The 19,476-nt window shown below is 46.6% G+C and overlaps 1 protein-coding gene across 1 annotated transcript; it reads right to left on the bottom strand.

Moving 5' to 3' along the window:
* Nucleotides 1-4,611: 4,611 nt before the first annotated feature.
* Twist1 (twist family bHLH transcription factor 1) lies at nucleotides 4,612-6,577 on the bottom strand. Its single transcript, XM_075947456.1, has 2 exons — nucleotides 5,783-6,577; nucleotides 4,612-5,275 (listed from the first exon to the last, which is right to left on the bottom strand). Exon 1 carries the CDS (start codon nucleotides 6,439-6,441, stop codon nucleotides 5,824-5,826), a length of 618 nt encoding a protein of 205 aa, XP_075803571.1. The 5' UTR covers nucleotides 6,442-6,577; the 3' UTR covers nucleotides 4,612-5,275; nucleotides 5,783-5,823.
* Nucleotides 6,578-19,476: the final 12,899 nt, after the last annotated feature.

Here is a 19,476-nt window from a genome sequence, read left to right on the forward strand (position 1 = left end):
GAGGTTCTCAGCCCCAGGAGGGAGGGATCACCCGCTCATCTTTCAGCCCGTGCAGGCATCTTGGAGGTTTAGGGTCTGTCAAGCCTGGCATTCCTGTTCTCTTATCGCGCTCTACCCCTTCAAATAGGCAATTGATTAGTTTCAGCTTTTCAAACGGAGACCCGATACTTTCCTAAGGATCAAATGCAAAGAAGCAGGGAGAGAAACATGGGAGGTGGGGACATAAAGAAGGAAAACAGGACACTGGAGGAGAAACAAAGACCTTGCTGGGCCCGGAAAGAACAGGGACTTCAGGAAGATGCAGTTCGGATGAGGGAGTATTTAAGAGAGAAAAAAGAGGCTCTTGATTTATGCCCAGATTCCCCTGCAAGACTTCCTTGTGTTTAAGGGCGTGGCTCCACTTGCACATCTGTTCTCTTCATGTGACATTTCATAAAAGCCTTAACATCTGGGCAAGATAAACTTCCTCAGGTACCTGCTCAACTCTTCACCGTGGCTCTCCAGCAAGTCCCTTTCCCCTCTGCTTTAGAATAGCCATTTCCTTGCTAGTCTTTGTTCTAGCCGCCCCACTTACTCCAGCTCCCCTCCCCCGGTCAAAATCCCCCCCCCCAAATGTCCCCTCTCAGTGCCAGCCTTTGCCAGGTCCATTTCTCCAGCACACTAAGAAGTTTCCCGCCTGGGGCGCCTCTCTGCAGGGAGGTGAGAGCAAAGCCCTGAACCCAGGGGGAAAAGTCTTATTTCTATTCGGGCTACAGACTAAAAACAAAACAACAAAACCAAACCTTCACACACGCATTCAGTTTCGTCAGCCAGACCTTACTCCTCAGCCCTCTTCATAATTCTCAGTACAACCAGAAAGAGGGCCGCTGATGTTCGAGTCTTTTCGCGGAGTGGTCCCTCTATCTGGTAGACCTTTAGGCTGCACGTTTACAGAAACGTTATTTCTCGGTCTGCTCCCAGTCTCCCTGCCCCCGTGAAGGCTGCCTTCTGGAAGGAATGCTCTCTGCACTGTTTTTGCCTTTTCTAGTCTGAAGTTTTGTTCGTCTGGCCTCAGCCTAAATCACATGTAGCAAAACGACGATCCAGTCACCAGTTTGGGTAAGAGGGAAAAGAAGGAACAGAAAACAGCCCACGTAAACAAGAAAGAAGTCACCGAAGGCCCTTACTGCAGCAAACCTCAAATGAGCTCCCTGCAGGGCGCCCACGAAATCCCCACTGTAATTGACTGTTTTCCTTGAGGTTTTCTGACCATGTGCTTTTTGCCATGTTGCTATGACTTTGATACAAGAAGATGCCCACATCCCGACTTTTCCAGACGTTTAACTCTCTGACCAGTATCAAGGGAGAGAAAGCAGTTCCTCGTGTCTCAGTGATTGTAACTTGCCCCCAACTTCCAGCGACCTGCCACAGGCTCCTTCTTACTTTATAGACATCTGGGAATTCCATACATGCCTCCAACTGCAATTACACACCTTCTTCAAAGGACGTGTGCTTTGATTGCTAAGAACATTAAGTGGGGTTGCGTCTTGGGCCTTGAAACAAAAGAGAGCGTAAAAACGCACACACGGTACGGTACCCGGTTTACTAGGTCTGTCTTTTGCTGCCCACTAAATACAGAAAATTAATCCTTCTGCTTGTATTTTCGATGTTCAGTTTCCAAAGATGAGTTTGAGAAATAGCGCAGTTGTCGCTATTAAGAGTAAGAAAGAAGCCAACTTCTTCCATTGTGAGGGAGCGCTCTCCTTCCACTTTCACTGGGGCAGGGGGTGGGGCACTTATGACACATTAGCAGAAATTTCTGGAAAAGTGGCCCCTGGGGATTCCCTTCCCGACCCCCAGTTTGCCACTAATGCGGGCCTGTCTTTGGAAATTTGAGGTTGGGCCTTTGCCTGTGTCTATAGCTGCTTCGCGGTGCTGCTACCACTGACACTTGGCGCAGCGGCCCCCTAGCAGCGGCCAGAGGCCCAAAGCAGTGGGTCTGTGCCATCTAGAGAGCAGCGACATTGACACTCTCTCCACAGAACGGGACGGACTGCCACCCACGCAGGGGAAGCCTCGGTCGGTGCCCCTCTGGTGCACCCTAAGCAGGTGAGACCCTCGTTCCCTACGGAGTTCTGTTTGGGTTTCCGTGGCTTTTGTCTCCCCCCCCCCCCCGCAGGTTTGTTTGTTTTTCTTCAAATTACAGATGCAGGGAAAACCGCCTGACATCATGAGAGCGGGACAAATGCTCACTTTGAAGGATTCCTGGGCAGGACTTCAAGTGAAATCATATGCCTGAGAAGAACTTGATACTGGTCTAGAGAAAATAACTAGTTCTGACTTTGCCAAACCGTGGAATGTGCAAAGCGCTCTACTTTTTTGTGAGGGGCCAAGTGTCCCTTTTAAAAGGTTCCCTTATGAGTATGAGCCCCAAGACCCCAGGGGCAGGAAGCGTGTGCCAATCTTGACTGTGGGAAGAAAGGACACAGGTTCTGAGTTTCTATTTGAGGTTATGTTATTAATGTGTCGCACTTTAGATCTGCAACAGTGCCCTGGATTATCTGTGCCTTGCTTAACGCGTACATATATGCACGGAACCCAGAAATGTGTGCATGAATACACTTAACTGTTATTATTGAAGGTTTAGCAATTTGAGAAAGTTAAACACAAGATAAAAACAACTATCTTCACGGTAAAAACAATTCAGTTCCTCAGATGGAAGAGCATTTAATACAGTTCTTCCTCCTAGCCATAGCATTGTGGGGACAAAGACAGGAGTCCAGGAATATTACATGATAAGATTTAGCTTCTCTGCGATAAACCACGAAACGGGTAATCTATCCAACATGTACTTTAAACAAAAGTAACGAAAATAAAACACTGGAATAAAATAAGATTAACGGGGGGGCGGTGAACAAACAGGTCATTTTTATAATGAAGAATGCAGCATTTTATGTTGCAGTAGTGGAGGTGAGATTGTAGACAAAACCTTGCAAGCTGGAGATTACATACTAGACAACCATCTCTACCACAAAGTCGCCTCACTTAAATAAAACTACTTATGAGCTTTCCAAAAACATTTGTCTACCTTACAAAAATCCAGGAGAAAATATTATCTTCATTTTTCTATTACTGTCAATATGACGACTGCCTTTCCCCAGTTTTTTCTTTTGTGAAATAAAAAAATAGAAATAAAGAAGGAAAAGTAAAGCAACTCTTGTCTGAAGCATCAGCTTACACACCCGGAGTTAGGGTAGCATTTACCTTCTCAGTCATCACGGACGGACGTCCACCCTGCTGTATGTGAAGACATCTGAAAGAAGGGTCAGACCAGGCTAGTGAACACGGAAGCTCCTTCCAGAGCATCTGGAAAATGGACATGCTGGGGTGACCACGTAAGACTGATTTGCCATCTTGGTCTTCTCTCTGATCCTTTCAGGACACTGTCTTTACACGTCTCCCTTACACGACACAACCCACAAATACCCCACAGAATCACCTTGTCTGTTCACTTTAAGGTAACGGGTAACCAAAAATTTTAAAACAGAATACAAATAAGAACCAGTAACTCCCCGTGCGTGACTCAATGCTGCAGGCTCCTTATTATAAAAATATTTTAAAATATTTGCAATAATTAATGCATAAGGCTGTCCTGTCAGCATCTGGCACTGCTGCGTGAAGAGGGAAAGAAAATCCTGGGGGCAACAAGACAACCTCGACCTCAGTTTAAAAAATGTAGCCTGTTTGGTGAGTTATTGTGTGAACTAGGCACCAGAAACATTTCCAACTCAAAAAACGCCTCTATTTACCCATGACTTGCTGAGCTGATGAAAATTGAAAAACTAAACTTTTAAAAAAAAATCACTACTTTAGTCATTTAAAAAAAAACCTATGTTTTTGTCCCAGAAATATCCTGAAATAAAAGTCCATCTCCATCTGTCCTACTTTCACAGAGCTTCAGGTGTGTGTGTGCATGCGTGTGCGTGTGCATACGTGTGTGCATGTGTGCACACGTGTACACGGTACTGACTGAAGAATGAAGGGCTGTGGACACCTAAAATCAAGACATTTATTTTTACTCCACAGATGTATATTCTTTACGTATATATCAGGTGCCTGTTTCCCAGGGGGGTAACATTAATAAAGCAACCCCTTTTCCTTTTTAATCAACAGGGCACTGGGTATCATTCATTCCCTCAAGAGGTGAATAAATCACACATTTGAAACATAATATATGTAGTTTTCATGAACACAGTGGCCTTTGGCCGTAGTGGAAATAAGCCTTTTTAACGGAAGGACGAAAATACATAGTAACAAGGAAATAATACTGTTTTCGCATGGCTTACTAGAATGCTTTAGTCCAGACTGTAAGCAAGGGGTACTTGGTAGCAAATCTCCTCAATTCAACCTAAGAAATGGGGAGGCAATGAGCCCCGCTGATCGCCAAGCTGCAATAATAACGGAGCTGTCCTTTAAACAGCCTGGCTGTCTCTGTCAGTAGCAGGTTTATTTGAGGTTTTCACGTCTTTGTTTATATTAGTGCCCCCCCCCACATCCCTAGAGTTAAACAAACAAGTATTTACCACCAACTTCATTCTGAGTTTTAAAAATATAGACCAAACTTTAAAATCCTTAAAATTTTTCAATCATATTTATTTATTGCAGAAAAATAATATACAAAAGATATTTACAAAACAGTCATAAAAATATGAATGCATTTAGACACAGGATCTATTTGCATTTTACCATGGGTCATCAATAAATAAATAGAATGTTGTCTTTTGTATCTTATGTTTTCCTTTTCCCTCAGAGGAAGTAATTTTTTTTAAAGGAATTCACTGGCTATGGTTTTGTAGGCCAGTTTGATCCCAGCGTTTTTATTTCTAAAGATCTTGTTAAAATTCCTCTGATTGTTACCATTTTAAAATGGAGAAAGTCCACAGTGACGCCTTTGCTCTCAGTGGCTGAATAGTACGACCTCTTGAGAATGCATGCATAAAAAAAATAAACATTCTTCGTCAAAAGGTGGGGTGAGGGGGGACACACATAACGGTTCAGACTTCTATCAGAACGCGGAGGTGTGAGGGTGGTGCCGCTGCCTCTCTGGGAATCTCGGTCCACCGGGCCTGTCTGGCTTTCTCTTTTAAAAGTGTGCCCCACGCCCTGATTCTTTTGAATTTGGGTTCTGCTCTTCTAAGTTTCCAAGAAAATCTTTGTCATATAGATTTATTTTTAGTTATCCAGCTCCAGAGTTCTCTAGACTGTCCATTTTCTCCTTCTCTGGAAACAATGACATCTGCAAAAACCCAGAAGGGGAAAGTTGGTTATTGTGGATGCCTCTGCGACTGTTTTCTAAGACCGCTAAGCTTGGTTATCACTACCAGCGAGAATTTTCGCTGAACAACCTGGAAGGATTTCAGCCCAAGGGCAAGAGGAAGTGGGTGGGCGGAAAGGAGGGGGTGGAATTTGGAAACATTTGTTTTAAGAAGAAGGGAATTCTGAAGACGAAAGAAAGGGGGGAGGGCTAGATCTGGGCACAAGGCCCTTACTCTTGACTTTCTCAAGTCTTGGTCACTCACACTCCCGCACACGCTCACCTCTCTCAAGGGTACACTCCATCTCCCCAACCCAGACCTGTTTCCCCAGTGGGGACTGAACTACCTGTCAGAGACACAGGTTGGGGGATGGGGTGGCGGTGCCTGGCTAGGTAGAGGGCAGCGAGGAAAGTGGGGTCACCCAGAGCGGCGGCGAGGTAGCCAGGGAGCCCAGGCCTGGCCCGAGCGACCCGGGAGTGGGTCCTTACCTAGGTCTCCGGCCTGCCGAGGGGGTGGGGAGCTCCGCCTGCTAGTGGGACGCAGACATGGACCAGGCCCCCTCCATCCTCCAGACCGAGAATGCGTAGCTGAGCCGCTCGTGGGCCACATAGCTGCAGCTTGCCATCTTGGAGTCCAGCTCGTCGCTCTGCAGGACCTGGTACAGGAAGTCGATGTACCTGGCCGCCAGTTTGAGGGTCTGAATCTTGCTCAGCTTGTCCGAGGGCAGCGTGGGGATGATCTTGCGCAGCGCGGCGAACGCCTCGTTCAGCGACTGCGTGCGCTGGCGCTCCCGCACGTTGGCCATGACCCGCTGCGTCTGCAGCTCCTCGTACGACTGCGGGCTCCCGCCTCCGCTGCTGCTGCCGCCTCCACCGCCGCCCGCGCTGCCGCCGCCGCCGCCACCACCACTCGCAGACTTCTTGCCGCGCTTGCCCTGGGCCGGGCTGCCCGGCTCGTCGCCACCTCCGACGCCCCCGCCCGTGGCCCCACCGGGCCCCGCGCTGCCGCCCGCGCTGCGCCGGCTGCTGCGCCGCTTGCGAGCCCCGCGCTTGCCGCTCGCCGGCTGCTGCCGGTCCGGCTCCTCCTCGCTGTTGCTCAGGCTGTCGTCGGCCGGCGAGACTGGCGAGCTGGACACGTCCTGCATCATCTCGCGGGCGGCGACGTGCGGCCTCGCGGAGCCGGGAAAGGGGAAGGGGGAAGAGCAGAGGAGCGGGGCGCCTTAGCCCGCCAGCTTCCCCGCGCTCGGCGCCGGCCCGGGCGGTGCGGCCCGGAGGACGCAGGGAGGAGGGATGGGGGGGAACCTCCGCGGGGAGGGCGCTGGAGGCGGGGAGGGAGGCGGGCGGGGGAGGGGACGGTGTGGAGGGCCCCGAGGTCCAAAAAGAAGGCGCCCGACGGCCGCACGCGCGCCCTGCTCGCCCTGGCGCAGCCCGTGCCGGTGCTGGCGAGCCCGCGAGGTGTCTGGGAGTCGGGCGCGGGCTGCGGGCTTGGCGGCTCTTATACCTCCGTGCGGGCGGAAAGTTTGGGGGGCAGCGGTGTCATTGGCCTGACGTGGGGAGGAGGGACTTTTCCAAGTTTTATAGGAAAGTTTCCGCTTTCCAGCCCCCCTCCCCCGGCCCGGCCCCCCTTCCTCGGGGTCTAACAATTCGTCCTCCGAACCATTCAAAACCGACCTGGCCCGGGCGGCCAGCCTCTGCGCCCGCCTCCCTACTCACCCCACCCTCCCACCCCGCAAGCTCTCCCCCTCCGCTGTGAGGCGGCCGCGGGGCGATTTCCTTCCGCGCCCGATCGCGCCCAGCGCCCCCCGCACCGGAGCGCAGCATGGCCAGCAGGCCCCTGTTTTGGCTGCTGTCCCCCCCCCCCTCCATGGGGGGAGTGGCTGTGACGGGGGCGAGCGACTTCGACGCACTTGGGTGAAGTCTCACCCCTCCCGGGATCCTTCAGAGTCTTCGGGGCCGCCCGGTTGGGGATGGCTGGGGCCCAAGTTGAGTGGCAAGAAAAGTGTTCATCTCCGAGCCCATCTAATAGTCAGGTAGAGGAAACCCCAAGTCCCCGGGGATCCATGGCTGCTGCCAGGCCCTGAAGTCCCAGGGCAGTTCTGAAGACGTGGCTACACCTCGGGGACTGTGGATCTGTGCCCCGGCCTGCCGTCTCACCCCTCCCGGAGAAACAGCTGGGCTCTCCTTTCCTGCTAAGGCGACCCAATCTAAAGTTTCCCTCCTCTCCAGAGACTGAGCCTCCGAAGGTGCTGGAAGGCGGCTGAAGTTCATTCTTCCACAAAGACAAGCATCCTCCTTAGGAAGGGAGGAAAAGCAAGGGAGGGTAGAGCAGTCTTCCTGTTGGCCCCAAGGCCCTACGCTGGAGCTCAAGGTGGAGGACCCTGTGACCATTTTATCGCCGCCTCTGCCGCCGTTACGCCCAAATCAGGCCCTGAGTAGTAATGTTGGGTAGTCAGTGTATAAAATTGTAAGGCGCGCGCGCGCGCGCGCGTGTGTGTGTGTGTGTGTGTGTGTAGTGAGAACTGGACATCATTTACAGGGCTGCCTGGTCCGAGTGCCGCATGCATCCCAGGTCATCTTGCTAGCAGGTCCCGTAAGTAGTTATGCCTCAAATGCATTCTCATCCTTCAGCCATGTTTGGCGATGCAAGCATTTCCACCTAACACCGTAAAAAAGCAAGAGCTCCAAAGAGGATTCTGGCAAACTGGAAGCTGAGAGGTTGATGAGCAAGAAGGGGAGCGGCTACAGGAGAGAAGCCTGCAGGACTTCTTTTTTTAAAGGATGAGGGGTTAGGGGTCGGTTCACGATGATCTCTTACTACTCAAAAAACGGCAATTCTGGGTCCTAAGGCAGTAAGTAGCCAGAGTTCAGGGGCAGAGTTTACAGGCTCAGAGAACAGCGCCTCGAGCTTCTGCACCACTCACTGGCTGAGGTCCTGGCCCAGGATCCCCGGGTCAATCCCCTGGGGAAATGCTAGCTCAGCAAGTGCCCCTTTCTGGATTGGACTAAAGGTCGCGGCCACCGACTTCCTGAGAAGCTGGAGGCTGGAGCCCCTGCCACGCAGGGCAGGCCACGTGGCTGCCTCCTGCTGAAGCACTCAGCTGGGTCGCGGAAACCCTGGGGTGTGGAATGCCTGGGTCTGGTCCTAGGACTCGGTCTTTGTAGGGAGAGCTACCTCTTTCAGAGAACAGTAAACCCGACTGTGCTTTCACCAGGGTAGAGACCTCCTGGGGTTGCCCTGCACAGCTTTTACCGACGTCCAGAGACAATGACCACAGCGTGCCAACTGGACTGCCCCACCCGCCCGCTTCTGCCATATTTTAAGATGACAGCCTGGCTAAAAACCAGAATCTACTTGACCTCCACTTAATTTTAATAGCTCGTAGCCAATTATTCTCAAAATAAAGCCACTCCTGAACCCTCGTATTTGCATCTTTCACCGATGAGCATATCCCTTGGAAACAAAGCATGGCAGAAATTCTGCCTCTTACTCTACGAAGCACTCTGCTTTGTAAATACGAATTGCAGAGTGTTCCGCAATTATCTTTAGAAGGTCGCTGCGGAACTCTAGAGAATTTTCCAGTTTTCAGCTATCTCAATTTTCCTTTTATTAATATCAATCTCATTTTTTCCCTTTAGTTGAGCATTAAAAATAACTCAAAGAGAACAAAGGATAGGAGGGTCACTATTGAGAGAGCGCAAAGGTTGAACCAAGTGAGGAAAAACAGTTCGCCTTCCTGCCTAGCCCGGGTCATTAGCAAGTGCGTGTTTCTCAAGGCTTCTAGTCAGCAAGCCAGCCCTGGTATTCCTCTGTGTTCCCCAGACCCCCCCCCCCCCCCCCACACACACACCGGGTTTAGGCTAAGCTTTTGAAGTCACCTAGCTTAGAAGAGCATTGGAAATGAACGACCTAAACAGAGCCATCTCCGTCCTATGATCTTTTGAACAGGGTCACCAGGAATCACTTTAGTTCTGAATAGAAATTCCTTTTGAACTCATTCTGAGGTGTGGAGGATGGAAGTACTTGTTAAGTACTGGGATTTATATTTTGAGCAAAAGGTGGGACCTTTCCAGGTGAACCAATGCAGCAATAGCTAGGACTTGGTGACCAGTGCACAGTGGGTGATGGGCTGAGGTAGGCTGCCTTGTCTGCTAGGTCCAGCTCATTGTCAGGGCTTTCTTAAGGACCTTCTCTCCTGTCTTTGCTGGGTACAGCTGAGTCCTTCTCTATTTGCCTGCAAGTCTGATACAATTCTGGATATCTCATGGTACGAGAGTGATTATGATTTGCATAGTGTTTCAAATTAACATCAGGGAGTTAGTTCCCTTTATTTCCAATCCCTGAATTTAAGGCTTCTGTCAAAGTGATGTCAGCTGGGGACCGGGGAATGATGGGTTAATTAGGATCTAACTCACTTTGTCTACTTCAGAAACAGGAAGATTCCCCCCCTCAAAAAAAACCAAAACAAAACAAAACAAAAGCAGTTCACTGAAAACAACAAATGCCCTTTGCACTTGGAGAATTCACAAGGAGCTTTGCTCTCAGCCTGCAAACTTGGCATGTTTGCAATTCTTCCTGAGCAGTGCTTATAAAAAGAAAAAATAAGAAAAAGACAGACATCTCATGCTGGGCACACACAGCATCTCTGTAATTATCCTTATACTTCCATTGTACACTGACATTTTCTTAGCAGTCAGTTGCAAATACTCTGGGGTAAGGAAAAGAAACACTGTAAAATTGTTAGCAAGCTGGTAGACTTTAGTGCTGGGTTTATACAAAAGCTGCATACTCCACGGTGACTCTCCAGGGTCTCTCCTCAGTCTGCAGATGACAAGTCACTGTGTCTTTGAATGCCTCAGGTGAAGCACAGGGACCCACCTGCAGAAGGAGCACATACTAAAAAACAATGGCTGAATGGGTCTTGGGCTATGCATCTTAGATTTCATCCAATTTTGGACATTCTGCAGGAATTTCCCAGTTTGATATTTCAGAGAGAGAATTCCATTGCAGTGTAATGTAAAGTCTACATCAGCACCAGGGACTTCAATCACTCCTGCCTTGCAGAGAGCCTTGGTGATGTTTGAGCATCTTTGTGCCACTGGTGACATTCTAACTCACGACTCTAACTGATCCTACTTTCATCTTTCTGACTTTCTTTAATAACATGAAACTAAAGTTATACAATTTGAAAGTTCCGACCGAGAAATAAGGAGGAAAAATTAAAAAGCAAAAGAAACCGAAGGACCCCACAAAGGAGCAAATAAAAGTGGCGTCCCTGTTAATCATTAGAATATCTGGTTTTCTGCATTCAAGATGAGCATGGGATTAAGACTTGTATATCCTGGAAAGAGCCAGGCGAAGTGAAGCATAGAGTCCTACGTTTTCCCCTTGACTTTATTTTATTCTTCTGCTGCTTACGGTTAAGTGCAGCTGGGAGAGTTGGTATCACATCTCACTGCTGATTGATCCATTGAAATACGCACTCCTCCCTAACTCCCTAGTTATGTTTAAGTTGCTCTGAAAACTGAAGAAAAAAACCCTAAGAAATACAAAACTCCTCGGGACATTTTACTATGATCCCAGTCCTGCTATTGCAATATCTTATCTTCAGCCGTTAGATGCTCAGCAATTTAAGTAAACATTGGACAATTTATACTGCTTTTCCAGCTCAGATTTCCCCTTCTGGTTATCCTAACTCTTTTCACTGGGAGTCCTCCTGCCCCACCCCAACAGATGGCTTTTCCTGAACCCTGAAACCCCATTCACGTTATTTGATTTGGTTCTTCCTGAGGAAAACATGCTGTTTTTGCCAGTGACCACAAGAGGACACAATTTCCTAGGTACTATGCCTAAAAAGAAGTTTGCAGAAGAGTAGCAACATAGCAAACATAGCTATTAATCAATGTCATTTTAGAGATGTCTAGTTAGTCTGTGCCACTTTCATTAATTTTTAAAAGCATAAAAATAAGTCAGTTTTCAACCTTGAGGCTTTTTATTTATTTGCTCCCTATTGCGAAACTCAGAGGAAACTACACAGTTACGGCAAACGTGAAAATATTAGTATTGTTAAAGAAAAATGTTTGTATTTGACAGATTTTGCGCAAAATTCTTGATCACCTCTATTTTTAGAGTAATGTTTAATAACAAAAAAAAAGTTTTTAAGAATCATATGAGCATTTGAAAAATTCTTAGCTGAGTGTGTTGGTGTGTGCTTAAAAATCTCAACACTTTCCAAGCTGAGACAGAAGGATTGCTTAGAGTTCAAGGCCAGTGTGAGCCACTTGGTGCATGCTAGGCCAGCCACTCAACTATAGTGAGATATTGTCTCAATAAAATTTTTCCCTTGACTGAATTTGAGCATTTGCATTATCTCTACATAGGAAGGTATGTTAAAATTGTTTTCATGTTTTGTCAAATGTGTTTGAATGCACATGTTAGATACATAAAATTATTTTTCAAAGATTGTAGGGTTATTTAGAATAGCCACTCTCTGTAGTCTTCAAAATGATTATACATAATCTTTGGTCAACTTGTTCCTCCTTGTGTCCCCTCCCTTCTATGAAAAGGATTTGAGACCAGATAAGGGACACAATCTATAATTCCTACATTCAGGAAGTGGAGATACCTTGGGAGAACAGAGAGAACTTAAGGTTTAAAAGGTTTTACAGCAGCTGATTACTTTATAAATTAAAATGAATGCATTTTGATTTTTTTCTAGAAGAATTGTGTCATGTTGGTGGTGTGTTTCAGTGGCATCAGGGCTGGGGAATCCTGAGTCAGTCACTGTTAAACTCTAACTTTGTATTTGTGTTTTTCTACAGATACATTCCCCATAGTGTTACTGATATTCTGCCCTAGGCATTGAGCAGTGGAACAAAGATCTAGAAAAAGAAAAGAAAAAGAGAAGTTCTGACATATATTAGCAAAGAATGCCAAGAAAGAACCCTGGGCCTGGAATGAGGCGATAAATGTGATCTGTGCATTTGGAAATTTCCTTAATCCACTTTCCCAGAAATGCAAAGGAAAGCTCAGAGATCAAACTCAACAGAAAAGGTGCTATGCCTGGCTTCTGGAGTAACTTTGCACCACACAGCATGAAGGTGTCTGCAGCTCAGTTACTGGGTGCTCTAGGGTAGGCTGTAGGCAGGAAAAACTCCATGATCCTCATCAGCCTTCCCTATGGACTGTGCCTTAGAGGTCCAAAGTGAGGGCAAGCCATGATGAGGGATGACTGGAGCTCACGTGCAGCTGTTCTGCAGAGACAAGGCGAACACTTGTCTTCAGCTGGAGCATGACACAGTCTGACAAGGCTCTCCTTCTTCGTTTCTATCTTGACCAGGAGTCAGGTTAGGCAGAATGAATGCCGCTATTACAGGGTCTTTTTGTGACTCGGTGCTTACACAAGTTCCTCAGAAACCAAGGTTTACTATGAGCTTGTGACTATGTGATGCTCTTTGGTCTTCCTCTCTCCTCCTTCTTTGTGTACCCACAGATTCCACTTGTTTAAGGTGTTCTTCAGGCTCATGGTTTCTGTACTAAATCTTATCACTCATCCTGTGTGATTTCTCCAGCAGAAGCCGATATTCATATACCGTGTAGTAAGCAAACGCGGCAGTCTTCCTGAAAGACTTTCGGCCGAGCCTCGGTTCTGAGGGATGAGTAGAGACGAAGCAGGGCCTGTGCATATCAAGTTTCTCATGGATAGCTGGGTAGGACATAGGCTGAGGTTGGGAGCAGTGTGACAGCATTCAGTATATCCTTCCTTCGGATGTAAAAGGAAGCATTTGGATATTTGAGAAATGCTGATTCACTTGAAAGACTTCACAAGTATCTTGTCTGCATAGAAAGCTATGTCATGTTTTTTTTTTCTTAAAAAAAAACCACTTTGGCTGTTTCTAACTCTATGACGTGTCCACATCTGGAGCCTGAGAGCATCTCCAAACTAATGATAATAAGGTTTTTTCTAGCTGTGGACACTGCTTGAGGCCAGATGGGTTCAAGGTTTTGTGCCAGACGTGAGTAATATAGGCAGTGAGGTAGCAGAACAGGGGCAGAAGGAGGCTCCTTTCCATAACCCAAATCTATCACTGGTCACTTAACATGGAGCTGGTATTCCCCACGCCAGCTCTCTCCTTTACATGTGAAGACTGCTCCACGTGGTCCACCTCCTTTACATGTGAAGACTGCTCCACGTGGTCCACCTCCTTTACATGTGAAGACTGCTCCATGTGGTCCATCTCCTTTACATGTGAAGACTGCTCCACGTGGTCCATCTCCTTTACATGTGAAGACTGCTCCATGTGGTCCACCTCCTTTACATGTGAAGACTGCTCCACGTGGTCCATCTCCTTTACATGTGAAGACTGCTCCACGTGGTCCATCTCCTTTACATGTGAAGACTGCTCCACGTGGTCCACCTTGTTTACATGTGAAGACTGCTCCATGTGGTCCATCTCCTTTACATGTGAAGACTGCTCCATGTGGTCCACCTTGTATACATGTGAAGACTGCTCCACGTGGTCCATCTCCTTTACATGTGAAGACTGCTCCACGTGGTCCACCTTGTTTACATGTGAAGACTGCTCCACGTGGTCCACCTCCTTTACATGTGAAGACTGCTCCACGTGGTCCACCTTGTTTACATGTGAAGACTGCTCCACGTGGTCCACCTTGTTTACATGTGAAGACTGCTCCATGTGGTCCACCTTGTTTACATGTGAAGACTGCTCCACGTGGTCCATCTCCTTTACATGTGAAGACTGCTCCATGTGGTCCATCTCCTTTACATGTGAAGACTGCTCCATGTGGTCCATCTCCTTTACATGTGAAGACTGCTCCACGTGGTCCACCTTGTTTACATGTGAAGACTGCTCCACGTGGTCCACCTTGTTTACATGTGAAGACTGCTCCACGTGGTCCACCTTGTTTACATGTGAAGACTGCTCCACGTGGTCCACCTTGTTTACATGTGAAGACTGCTCCACGTGGTCCATCTCCTTTACATGTGAAGACTGCTCCACGTGGTCCATCTCCTTTACATGTGAAGACTGCTCCATGTGGTCCATCTCCTTTACATGTGAAGACTGCTCCATGTGGTCCATCTCCTTTACCTGTGAAGACTGCTCCACGTGGTCCACCTTGTTTACATGTGAAGACTGCTCCACGTGGTCCACCTTGTTTACATGTGAAGACTGCTCCACGTGGTCCACCTTGTTTACATGTGAAGACTGCTCCACGTGGTCCACCTTGTTTACATGTGAAGACTGCTCCACGTGGTCCACCTTGTTTACATGTGAAGACTGCTCCACGTGGTCCACCTTGTTTACATGTGAAGACTGCTCCACGTGGTCCACCTTGTTTACATGTGAAGACTGCTCCACGTGGTCCACCTTGTTTACATGTGAAGACTGCTCCACGTGGTCCACCTTGTTTACATGTGAAGACTGCTCGACGTGGTCCACCTTGTTTACATGTGAAGACTGCTCCACGTGGTCCACCTTGTTTACATGTGAAGACTGCTCCACGTGGTCCACCTTGTTTACATGTGAAGACTGCTCCACGTGGTCCACCTTGTTTACATGTGAAGACTGCTCCACGTGGTCCATCTCCTTTACATGTGAAGACTGCTCCATGTGGTCCACCTTGTTTACATGTGAAGACTGCTCCACGTGGTCCATCTCCTTTACATGTGAAGACTGCTCCATGTGGTCCACCTTGTTTACATGTGAAGACTGCTCCACGTGGTCCACCTTGTTTACATGTGAAGACTGCTCCACGTGGTCCACCTTGTTTACATGTGAAGACTGCTCCACGTGGTCCACCTCCTTTACATGTGAAGACTGCTCCATGTGGTCCACCTTGTTTACATGTGAAGACTGCTCCATGTGGTCCATCTCCTTTACATGTGAAGACTGCTCCACGTGGTCCACCTTGTTTACATGTGAAGACTGCTCCATGTGGTCCATCTCCTTTACATGTGAAGACTGCTCCACGTGGTCCACCTCCTTTACATGTGAAGACTGCTCCACGTGGTCCACCTTGTTTACATGTGAAGACTGCTCCATGTGGTCCATCTCCTTTACATGTGAAGACTGCTCCACGTGGTCCACCTTGTTTACATGTGAAGACTGCTCCACGTGGTCCATCTCCTTTACATGTGAAGACTGCTCCATGTGGTCCATCTCCTTTACATGTGAAGACTGCTCCATGTGGTCCATCTCCTTTACATGCTCCACGTGGTCCATCTTGGAGGTCCGTAGACCGTGAGTGAATTCAGTGTTGTTTCATTTGAGGTTGCTTTCTTGTTTGTTTTGTTGTTGCTTCTCTGTCCCGGGGATTGAACCAAGGACTCCTGTATCCCAGGCAAACAATAGCTCCTGCATTCCCCCTCTAACCCACGTGAGATAATTAAATCCTATGACATGTTCCTTCGGAGAGGAGAGGCTCTGGGCTGACGAAGACTGGATAGTAGAAATGTCAGACTAGAAAGCAAGAAAAAAAGTGGGTAAGGAAAGGTGGCACAGCAGGGCTTCAGTGTTTCTGCCATTTCTCTGAGTAGCTCCACGCCGTGGGTCTGCCCAGGTTGCAGGGCAGGGCTTCAGTGTTTTGCTGTTTCTCCTAATATCTCCACACTGTGGGTCTGTCAGGTCTCACAACACTTTTCACTTAGTATGACTCAAGTTGTTTGGTTCTGTTATTAAATTCATTCTGAACAGAGGGTAGTGAGAGAGTGAGCAAATAAGAGCTTGCTGGTCTTGTCTATGGTTTTTATTTCTGTTTATCAGAAGACATAGTTTTCACATGTCCCTATCAAATATGGGATAAGCTTTGATTTCACCGTCAGATAGGAACTCAGAGCAAAGCGCTCACCATCAGTCTCTTTGTTTTATGATAGCAAGCCTGTTTAAATGTGCTTACGCTTAGAGTAGTCATCCTCCCAGGGACCAGGAATCACATACAGTGTAGACTAGGAAAACGAGATATCCACGTGATGTAAATCAGGAGGCAATTTTAACCTCCAGTCATGGAAGCGTTTTCTTCCCAATTCTATGACATTAGCTTTGAACGCATCCTTATCCGAGTCCTGAAGTGAGCCAGTAAATACATCTTGGCCACACTCGCTTGTTTTTGTTTTTGTCATGAATGACGGGGACAGAACCATATTTTGTGTCATAGCAGGAGAAAATTATCCCAGAGGGAAAATATTGCACAGGAGAAAAAGAACTACAATAAAGTGTGAACGATTTATCAATCTGCAACTTTATCTTCTCTGCAAAGAAGCTAGGGTCATTGACCGTGGGCTGGAAGAGAAAAAGCGTCTTCCAACTGTGTAGTTAACACACAACAACAAAAACAAACGAACAACAACAACAACAACAAAACAACCTTATACACTGCACAACAAAAAAGTAGCAAAAGTTGGCAGCGAATCCCAAGTGAAGCGCCCACTTTAGAGGCTCTGGTCATTATAGAAAGAGAGCAGTTCTTTCAGCTCCCAAATACCAGTTCTGCCCTTTTCTGCTTTCTCAGGGTGGGGATCCTCTAAGGAGTCATCCGACCTGGACATAGCATGAAGATATCCCTCCATGAGACTTTTCAGAGCACCCCGAATATGTGGAAAACCCCAAGAGTCTGGTGCAAATATCATAACGCTGACAGGAACCACACCATTCCTGGGCCACGCAGGAGCATCTTCTCGTGAGAAACGAAGATCAAGGTTTGGAGGCCATTGTTATAATCTAGGTGAGGAATGATTTCAACTTGAACTTGAGTGGCAGGGGTGGAATTGGAGTTTTATTCCAAATTTGGTTAGGTTCTCTGTATATTTTGAAGTCAGAGACAACATGATCTACTACAGATAAACCACGTGAGGGGGAAGAATCAAAGGCAATTCAAGACTTGTGATCTGAGCCATAGAACGCGAGGAGCTGGCAACCACGGAGATGGAGAACACTGTGGATGGAACATATTTCAGGGAGACGTTTCAGTTTTAGACATGTTAAATTCGAGTTGTCAGCTAGAAATCCAAGTGGGATTGTGGGGCAGGCGGTGGGATATGTGAGTCTGAAGTCTGCAAGAGAGGCCTGGGCTGGAGAGAAAATTTGGAATTCATTAGCAGAGATGTAGCATTTTAAGCTATGCCATGGGGAGAGTATCATGGGAGTGACTGTGTTAGAAGAAAAGATGACTGTGGAAAGGACGAGGACACCCTCATCACTACTGTGGGAAAGCTGAAGCAGAAGAGGGCTGTAGGAATTCATAAGGAGATTACAACTTTAAGCAGAATAATAGTCATGGAATTTAAAAAATTCATTTTCCTAGAAATAGCGAGAACAAATTGAGAAGTAATAATAATAAAAGATATAATAGGAAAAGTTATTCCTAATTAGAGAACTATAGCATTATTCATGAATTAGAACACTATACCATACCCTGGGTCAAACTGGTGAAAGCAGATCCATAGCCGTAAATGTTCCCAGAATACCATTGAAGGTTAATTATTCTAAAGGTATCCAAATAAAGAAAAATTATCTGTAAAAAATGAGAATCAAACAACTTAGGTATTCTCAGAGCAAATAATAAATGCATATTGTATCCCAGTATTGTTCCCCAGCCAACACTATGCAATACTGAATATAAAATAGGGCTTATATAAAATATTTACTTATGATTGCGTAAACTTCTGAAGGTTGAGAAAGGAAATCACCAGGATGATGTGTATTTAAAGTAAGGTTAGCCAAGAAAGAGAACACACTCATAAATACTTAGCTGAGTTAACAGCAAAATATGTATGCATTGTCTTAAGTATTTTGTAGTGGTAAATTAGATGCTGACCCTGAGATATGTAATAGAAAGTATGGGCAAATGTATAATGATTTTTATATTTATTATATAAACCCTAATATTTATATTAGGGTTTATTTCCATGTGATAGAATTCTGTACTTAGAACACCCAAAAATGTCAATACGAAAATGTTCAGACTTGATAAGGAACTTCAGGGATCAAGATAACAAACTCCAATAACTTTTCTACACGCCAAGAGACATACTACTGAAAGGGATTATACTGTGCATGGTGGGTTTTCACGAATTGCCAGAGACGATCCTGTGAAAATGACTGCACCACCAAAAGCAGTTTTGGCGTTCAGAACAACTCCTATCAAGTTTTCAATGGCATAGAACACAGACACAGAAAAACGAGCCCTAAAATCCATACAGAAACATAACAGACACTGAATAGCTAAAGCAATCCCCAACAAAAAGAGCAATGCTTAGAGTACCTTAATACTTGATGTCAAATATACTACTGAGATACGGTAACAAAATCAGCAAGGCTTGATGTGGAATGTCCTTCTGTATGTGTGTTGGTATTTATTGAATGATGAATAAAGTTGTTTCAGCCAATGGCTTAGCAGAGTAAAGCCAGGCGGGAGGGAACATCTGAACAGAGATATATAGAGAGAGTATGTGGAGTCAGGGAGACTCTGTGTAACTGCCAAATGAGAGAGATGCCAGAACCTTACCAGTAGGTCACAGCCTCGCAGTGATGTACAGATTAATAGAAATGGGTTAATTTAAGATATAAGAGCTAGATAGGAATGCATCTAAGCTAGTGACCAAACAGTGTTGTAATTAATATAGTTTCTGTGTGATTATTTGGGTCTGGGCAGCCAGAAAATGAAAGAGCAGCCTCCTATTTCAATGGCTGCATCAGAAGAATAGATGGATCGATTAAGGGACTAGAACAGAGGACCAGAAACAAATCCATGCAGCTACTGCCATCTGACTCTCAACAAAGAGGTTCAGAGCGTACCCTGGAAAAAGGAAAGCCTCTTCAACAGATGGTGCAGGTAAGACTGGGAACCCACGTGTGGAGGAATGAGACTAGATCACCATAAGAAAATGAATTCCAAACAGATCAAATATTTTTATACAAGACCTGAAAGTTACCAACTTCTGGGGGAAATAGGGAAAATCCTTGAAGATCTAGATGTAGGTGATGACTCTCTGAACAGGACTCTGGGAGCTAAGCGAATAGCAGGAGCTGATAAGTGGGATTACATAAAACTGTAGAGCCTCTGCACAGCAAAGGAACCAAACAGAGCAATGGAACGGTCTGCAGAGCGGGAGAGAAGAGTCCAGAGTTTCACACCGACTGGGCACTAATGTACAATCGAAGCAACT

Source organism: Microtus pennsylvanicus, chromosome 14 (assembly GCF_037038515.1).
Source record: "Microtus pennsylvanicus isolate mMicPen1 chromosome 14, mMicPen1.hap1, whole genome shotgun sequence".
NCBI lineage: Eukaryota > Metazoa > Chordata > Mammalia > Rodentia > Cricetidae > Microtus > Microtus pennsylvanicus.